General features: G+C 39.4%; 1 protein-coding gene across 1 annotated transcript; it reads left to right on the top strand.

The window, feature by feature from the left end:
* Positions 1–592: 592 nt before the first annotated feature.
* gdf6a (growth differentiation factor 6a) lies at positions 593–6,896 on the top strand. The gene is made up of 2 exons (XM_023989357.2): positions 593–1,080; positions 5,309–6,896. Exons 1-2 carry the CDS (start codon positions 729–731, stop codon positions 6,199–6,201), a joined length of 1,245 nt encoding a protein of 414 aa, XP_023845125.1. The 5' UTR covers positions 593–728; the 3' UTR covers positions 6,202–6,896.
* Positions 6,897–9,070: the final 2,174 nt, after the last annotated feature.

Here is a 9,070-nt window from a genome sequence, read left to right as displayed (position 1 = left end):
TCTTCGGTACTTTCATAATCCATTGATACCCTCTGGGACATTTACCAGTTTGGTTTACGCACATAAATACAATATATATAACCGAGGTCCTTTGTCTTGAAAAGTCAAAATTGCATATGTGACCTTCGTTAGGGATGTAGAACATCGCCCCAAATAGCTGAACTATTGCTAAGGTGTTTTTAAAGTAAAACAAAATGGCCCCAAAATATTTGCATGTTTGAAATAAATCACTGATCTTCATGTTTTCGTGCATAAAAGTTTATAGGGGGTCTTAGATAATTGGTTACATTCATCAATATGGGCCAATAGGCTACTCTCTCAGTTGGTTTGGAACGTTCCATGACCTCTGCTCTGTTGAAATCTTTGTCCACCTCTTGACCTTTGTCAACGTGTTATTGTATCTTTAAACTTGGCATCCTGTGGCGTTACTTATGGCGGTGAGACACGACTCCTCGGCCTTTGGTGATGTCTCCTCCGTCTCAACGTCCACAGAAAGACTGGGAAAAGTTCTCCAATAAGTAGCCTACATGAGCGTCTGCAAGTGGGCGTGTTTCTCTGTTGATTCAACAGTCTCGGSTCTTGTGTGATGTCGAGGGCGCGAACGCACTTTTCTGGTGAGAAGGGAACGCAGAAGTCTAGCTCTGACGCGCAGTCTATCTTCAGCTCTTGCTGTCTAAAATCGCTTCATTGTGGCGAGGGCTTCGAAACATCTTTGGGACACTACCACCATGGACGCATTTCAAGTACTATCGTTATATTTGTTACTCATCTTCATTTGGAATATACCATGTTTTCAGTCAGCTGCCATCATATCTCCCTCTGTGCCAAGGAGAAACAAGGGAGCCAATATCCTTCATGATGGACAAATGTCAACCAAATTGCCCAAAGAGATCTTCGCATCTTCTCCTATCTTAAGCCATCACCGAGAAGACTTTAATAAGGACGCAATTGTGCCCCACGATTACATGCTCTCCATATACAGGACGTATTCGGCTGCAGAGAGAATCGGACTAAACGCAAGTTTTTTCCGCTCCTCAAAGTCTGCAAACACCATAACAAGTTTTGTGGACAGAGGAACAGGTTGGTCTCAACTAAAATGACTTAGCTATGTAGGCTACTACCGTTGCATACGACCAAGTGAGAATCTTGCTACAATTGTTCTAGATTTGCACACATCGCTGCAGACATGGTATGCATTTTTTCAATCAGAAAAAAAGAGCCCCTTTCACAATAACATAAACTATTAATTTTACAATGGCTCTCTTATTGAACGAAATGCTGGAGTTGCAAGTTGAAATGTGGAAAAATTGTGTTCCGGTTCTACTCTTGACCCACAAAAATAACATAAAATAACCACATCAAAATAGTGTGCTGGCCTAATCAGTCGATGGTGCAGGTTTAGAGGTGATCCAACCTAAATATGTAACAGCTTGAATTGTAAAATGTACTATTAATTCATGCATAAAACGATATTTCACAAGCTAAAGTGCAATTATCTTGTCAGCCTCAACGTTGTTTTAGTTGCACTGGAGCTTTATCACCGTTTATGAGGGACGCATTACGTTTTGTTGTCGCATTCAGTTCTATTTGAGCCCTTGGGACACATTTTAAAGAGCCATAGGAGTACGTCAGTTTTGCAAAGTATAAAGTTATATTAGACTTACATTGACCCCCAGGTTACACGACAATAAAACACTAATTGAGCCCCTATCTAAATGAAGGTAGTAAATCATTCTCTACGGGTCCCCGCGTGCACCAAACCCATCCTGTTCAAACCTTGCCTTGTCGTCAGACTAGACTCAAAACAGGGCCAATTGAGATAATCATAGAAAAGGTTATATTTCCAAAGAACTCGTGCATTCATTTACATATTGGTGTAGAACTCAGTGAACACGGCATACAGGAAATGACAGTTGGCTTGCATCAAGATAGGAATGAACATTTTGTGTTACAGATCGTCATGCCGTCAGTGCAATCTGTATTGCCAACTCTGCAGTTAATAATCGGATATATTAGAATGGGTTAGGGTGGGCTGCAGGTGGTGGGCTGCAGGTGATTAGGGACAGCTAACTCTGTAACCAAGTGATTTGACGGATTTGATTGGACAAACAAAGGCAGATAAACACCGACAAATCGAACACATGTAAGTCAGCTTTATCTTTAGTGGAGAAATACAATCAGTTAACGTCATTGTTGGCATTATTTCCCATCTGTAACATAGAGCTGATTTGGTGAAAAGGCCTCACTTTCCCCCTGATATTGATTTGATGTGTCACTGGCTCTGACCCTTCTCTGGACTCTCTGAGGGTTGCTTAGCATCGAACCGCTGATTGGAGTATTTGAACTCGTGATCTAATTGAGTGTTCGTGTCATAACATATCAAACACTGTCTATTCTCCCATAATGACACAGCTCAGCCAATGGCACATCACCAAAAACAAAGGGGGGAAAAATGTAAGAGCACGTCCTTCGCTATGAAGTGGTTAGTATTTTACTCTGTACCTCGCTGTGCGACCGCCACTTTAATTACTGAAAATATGTTTTTATTCCGTTCTCTCAGCACATTGGTGGTTTCTGTTAAGATTCTACCAGGCCCTCGAGTGTTGAGTTGTATTGTATAATAGGTTACAGCATAATGTTTTTTGCACTTTAAAAAGTCCGAAAAGTAATATTCAAGCGACAGCGTTCGTGCGTAATATATGCATTTTGCGCTTTTTTCAGCTATTACGCACAGCTCTATTTGGAAACACTTGTACGATAGACGACATTTTTGTATAAAACTGAAATGTTTTATATTGTGTATCCTTTCCCCTCTGCAGGTAAAATAAAAACAATTTATGCAAAACAGATTAGGAGACGTCCCTATGGTCGCAAGGTCAGACAAGAATAAACCAAATGTATGAAAATTACTTTTGGCACTTGAAGTAACTCATTAAAACGCAGATGGTGCTCGCTGGCCTCCGAAGCCACAGCACTAGAAGTCTCTCTCTCTCTCTCTCTCTCTCTCTCTCTCTCTCTCTCTCTCTATATATATATATATATATATATATATATATATATATATCGCTCCTCTCCTCTTCACTCTCTTTCTCAGCCTTCAGAAAGTTGTAGCCTAATACATAGAAGAAAGCGTAACATCAATGTTATATGTTGTCCACAATCTCAGATAATACAACAATAGGCCTAACATAAGTGGATGACGCCGTATCGTTCATATTTTGGTCAGATAAATATGTAAATTACGCACAGGCTCCATTATGTCGAAATGTTTATAATTTCCAAGCAAATGTGTCTCTTAGTTTGTTGAATCATATCTCCAATTCAACAAACTGCAATATCTTTAAAAGTTCTTTAAAACAGATTCCCGCTGTAACTTAAAGTCAGCATAATCAGGMCAAGCACTTTTGAACCGGGAGTGTTGTCGTTGGCAAGAGGATATTAAATATAAGCGGGGAAGTATTTTAATGAGGAAGAGGGGAATTYAGAACTGTTAATTATTTGGTGACCTTGTATACGATTTGTTTGAGGTCTTATAAAAAAAACTTAATGYAGACCATACGTGCAAAGTTACTGAAACAAACACAAGGTTTCACTCTACTTTTACTATTAAACTGCAGGGTTCACAGAGGGGGGAAAGTTCTGGCAACCATATTCAAATATCTATTTAGAATAAAATATTATTTTGAAATATGGCATCTATATTGGAGTTATAGATGAATAGCCTACACACAGGGCGCAATTGTTTAGGCCTAGAACAGGCTACTAATAGTTGTTGTTTTTATTAAATAAAATGTTTTTCAGTGCATTTAATTTGATGGACAAATGATAAACGGAATCACATTTGGTTGATATTTCAGAACACCACAGGTTGATCTGTCTTATGTAGGCCTAGTATATTCCTGTTATCGTGAATGCTAAAGAAGATCGCATTTAGTTTGGAGAAAACATTTTTTTCAATGGTTGCCTTAAAAGTAAAACAGATACGTTTTTACTTCAGCCTATTTGAGTATTTACCCTATTATGCCTAAGTATATTTATATATGACTGATGAAAGATGACGAAAATCAAAATGTGTGTTTTAAAAAACTATAATGTATTTTATGAAATCTTGGGTTTTAGATAGACAAAAACACTGCATACCGCCAGTATACCCTTCACAGCAGAAATTAACAATATGCTAACTTATATGAGAGCACATTGACTCGCTGGGATCAAATATGTATGGCCTAGGCATCGTGGGTCTCGAGCAGGGAATAACGTATTAATTCTGTATTGTTCAGTTGAGTGTACAGTAGCCTATGTCGCCTTTGGTCGGTTGAGTCTGACAGAATCCCCTTCCGTCATGTCACTAGGCCCCACGTTTCTTTGCTCCACAACTTTGATAATCGTTTCAGAAATTATTTTTCCCAAGCAAAGAATAATGAATAAACTTGTTTGATAAAATATTCACTCATTTAATCAGGCTCTTCGTTTAGTGATGATAGGCCTACATTGAAAAAGAAAAGTATTCTCAGAAGGGATTAATTTGGGGTGTTATTAGAAAACAATAGCCTAATATAATTAACATTTAAAATTCATGATAAGATTCAATTGACAATTCAATTGAAGTTTGCTTCCCGAATTTCACATTTCTCCCAATAAGAATTAAATGACATAGGCTATATTTCGATTCTGTTCTAATAATAAAAAGTGACAACATTTAAAGTACAGGGCAAAAGTATAGGATTATAGGATACTGAACGGTATTTTTCACATCGAAAATGTATAAAATCCAAAAGGACAATGTGGCACAGAGAAAGAGAGAGAGAGACAGAAAGATGTAATTGCCTGCTGTTGTATTGTGATCATAGGCTTAGCCTACAATATTCAGGCTACTGTCTCAACAATTATATCTTACTAACATGGAAATATAGTTGATTCAAACAGGTGACACCTCATCATATTAGGCATAACGGGCAAATCTAAATAATTGATGTTTTGATTGTTTTGATAAGTTTGCATCTGTTGATTATTGATGTTAAGAGTGAAGATGGTTTATTATACAGTACCAAAATGTAAATCACCCTTTCTGCTCAGAAATTACACCAAGTAGCCTATGATGTTAACTACGAGACCTCTTTATCTAATTTGATGACGTGTCAGTCGTAGTTTGTCTCAGCTCGACTTTTGAGTGGGCACAGAAAAACAAGAGAGAAGGCCAGTGGATCTGGCCTCTTTGTGAGAATTTGAACCCTCCTCCTTCCTCCCTCTCCTGAACACTGTACACCCTAAGTGAATCTGACTGCAATTATTTCTTTTTATCTTGCAGACGATCTCTTGCACTCTCCTTTGCGAAGACAAAAGTATCTGTTTGATGTCTCAACCCTTTCAGACAAAGAGGAGTTGGTTGGAGCTGAATTAAGGATATTTAGAAAAGGGCCCGGGGATTTGCAAACGTCCCCGACAGGTCTCTATGACATTCAATTACTCTCCTGTCGATCAGAACGGCTACTGGATTCCAGATCCCTTGATCCTCWGGATTCCCGAAAACCAGGATGGGAGGTTTTGGACGTGTGGGAAATGTTTAAAAACAGSCATCACTCTGCCCAGGGGAGCCAGCTTTGTCTCCAGCTCAAGGSCACTCTTGGTAAATCAGAAATGGAAATCGATTTAAAACAGATGGGATTTGACAGAACCGGTCGAACYCAGCAAGAGAAGGCCATCTTGGTGGTTTACACCAGGTCCAAGAAAAGGGAGAACCTGTTCAACGAAATGAAAGAGAAGATCARGTCKCGCGGATCGGGGAGCAGGTCGGAGGAGGAGAGGGGCCTGCGGTTCAAAGCCAGGCGCCGRCGGAGGACTGCATTGARCAATCGGCATGGGAAAAGACATGGCAAAAAGTCCAAATCTAGATGCAGCAAAAAGGCTCTGCACGTTAATTTCAAAGAGCTAGGGTGGGATGACTGGATCATTGCGCCATTGGATTACGAGGCGTACCACTGTGAGGGCGTGTGCGACTTCCCTTTGAGATCGCATTTAGAGCCAACTAACCATGCCATCATTCAAACTCTCATGAATTCAATGGACCCCAATAGCACACCTCCTAGCTGTTGTGTTCCCACTAAACTAAGTCCCATCAGCATTCTTTACATAGACTCGGGCAATAACGTTGTGTACAAACAGTACGAGGACATGGTGGTAGAGCAGTGTGGCTGCAGGTAGCGTCCTTTTCTTCTGCGACACTTGGACGTATTTAAACCCTGTAAAAATCAAAGATAAGTCATTCGGCCCAGGTCAGGATATGAAAGCTGTGGCATATCTTAAGCATATAGACCCATGCGTTCTTGCCATATCATGGTGCGCCTAAACTTCACTCAAAAGGGATCCACGAGAGACATTATTTGCAGTGTAGGCCTATGCAAGCATATTTGTGTTGGTCACATTTACAATCTCATATAGCCTTATCTGTCCAATTGTTGTGTTAAACTAATACATACTCCTAGTCTACATTTCCGTCCATATGATATGTTTTTCAATAGCATAGTCTATTGTTTCGCGAGGCCCCGACATGGCTAGACAGGTCGTCATGAACCATTAGTCCGCAGGAGAGGAGTGGCTATCGACAGGCTAGTGATAGGCTATTATTTGTTATTTTCTCAGCAGACTTGTAATTGTTGGTCTTCCATCAGTGAATTATGTTCGAAATGGGCACAGTGGAATGCACCTGTTCAAACTAGGCCGCAGTCACGGGATAGGCCTTGTGCATTGTTGCAGCTCCCTGCAGCGGTCTTGCAAAGAGGACTCATTTGTAGCGGGTGTTTCCAGGCTCACTGCCAGCGTCCAGCTGAAACTATCGAGCTCTTCTGATGCGTTATCAATCGGCCCTAGCACCCCACCCTCTCTCTCCAATCTCTCTCTTTCTCTCTCTTTCTCTTTCTCTCTCCTCCCTTTCTCTCTCCAAAAGGTGAATGTAATCTACCAAACACACAATGGTCTCTGAGGAAAAGAGATAACGCAGGTATGCCTACAAGAGATTTCCCTGTGCGTCCTGTTTCATCAGAATGGAGTGTGCGCTCGAGTCATCACATCCCACGGGCAACGAATGCAAGACTAAACGGACGATCCTAAACATGGGCTCCATGGACATAGGCATTCGTATTGTGCCTGCCATTGACAGCTGACTGTATTTCGATGACTTGCTGAAGGCACACTGARAGGCAGTTGGACCCGGTTGCGCGCAGGAGCACGTGGGGACACCAAAGGCCACGTTAAATAATCAAGACACACATTTGCATCTTCAACGTCTGCATCTTTACTAAAGGCACTTCCACAACTGACTGCGCCAATGTCATGTAGTCAGGACGAACACCTTTTTCTTGATAAGTCGACTGACCAGAAAAGACTCGCAAACGAGATATTTAAATGCACATTAGCTTTGAATGCACTGCTGTTCATTATTTGAGCTGTAMATATTTGTATAGTTAAAACTTTACAAGTGCAACTTATGAAGAAATGACAAAAAGGCGTTTCTTTGTAAATGTACATACTTTAAATGCACTCAAATCGTTATAATATCTATTCTATAATAATTTTATTAATTGTGATGTACAGAGTTTCATGATAATCATATATTTCTTACATTGACGAGAGTAATTTAAGCTGTATAAAAAAATGTTGAGGGTGCAAATACCATTATTGATGTCTACCTCATAATTACCTAGGTTCTGAGTTCTGAGGTGCATTCAACTGTGTTAAATTCTTTTTAAATGATATATGAAATTATACATTTATATAGGCCAATATATATATATATATATATATATATATATATATATATATATATATATAGATTAATGGATATTATTCCACACTATTACTGTACTAATAAAGCGAAGAATAAAACATCCAACACTCTTGTGCATCGGATGACTTAACTCCCCCCTTTAATTTCCCAGAAATCTGTGAGCTGATCCTTTGTGACAGAGAGAAAACATCGTTTTTAGGTGATTTATAACTCTGCTTGTTTCTAATGAAGTTACAGATATGAATCACACTAATTACAGTACCTAACGTTATTGTACATATCATGCTAAATCAAGTGGTCTACATGGATTTGATTTGAATAATGGGAAAAAGTTTGTGCATTTCTTCATGTTGACCAAAATACGAAGTGGGAAGAATGTCTCCTTTGATCATTGGATTATATTAACTATGGAAACATAATCACTTGTTTTACCCTTTCTTTCAAAGCCTGTATATAAGCAGATATGCTGTTTGTTTGTATAGTGTTCTGTTGCTCAACCCTATTCTATGCATATTTCATTAATATCAGTCTTATCGGATCACAATGAATCCATGATGTATTTCCAAATTTTAACCATTAAATGTGCTTGAATTACAAAACTAGCTTTTAGCAAAGCATGGCGTTTTTATTTCTAGCAGGGGATACAGATCATTCTACCCATGTAGGATTATAATTAGTGCTGCTGGTTACAGCACCGAAGCGCTTGACTTTGAGAGTTATAGTTGTTTTAGAACTCAGGCAGTAGAACTCAGTGGTGGTGACAATGGAGTTCAGCTTTCTTTAAAAAATTTATGCAATGTAAACAAATCATTCATCTTTATTGGTAGGAGTTGATATACAGTGCCCTCGGAAAGTATTCAGACCCGTTGACTTTTTACACATTTTGTAATTATACAGTCTTATTCTAAAATTGATAACATTATTGTTTTCCCTCATCAATCTACACACAATACCCCATAATGACAAAGCAAAAACAGGTTTTTAGAAATGTTTGCTAATTTATCAAAAATACAATTTCACATTTGCATAAGTATTTAGACCCTTTACTCAGTACTATGTTGAAGCACCTTTGGCAGCGATTACAGTATCGAGTCTTCTTGGGAATGACGCTACAAGCTTGGCACACCTGTATTTGGATAGTTTCTCCCATTCTTCTCTGCAGATCCTCTCAAGCTCTGTCAGGTTGGATGGGGAGCGTTGCTGCACAGCTATTTTCTGGTCCCTCCAGAGATGTCTGATCGGGTTCAAGTCCGGGCTCTGGCTGGGCCACTCAAGGACATTCAGAGA

Source organism: Salvelinus sp. IW2-2015, linkage group LG6.1 (assembly GCF_002910315.2).
Source record: "Salvelinus sp. IW2-2015 linkage group LG6.1, ASM291031v2, whole genome shotgun sequence".
Classification (NCBI taxonomy): Eukaryota; Metazoa; Chordata; class Actinopteri; order Salmoniformes; family Salmonidae; genus Salvelinus; species Salvelinus sp. IW2-2015.
The sequence above is the reverse complement of the archived record's forward strand: the minus strand, read 5'-3'. Positions and strand labels throughout refer to the sequence as shown.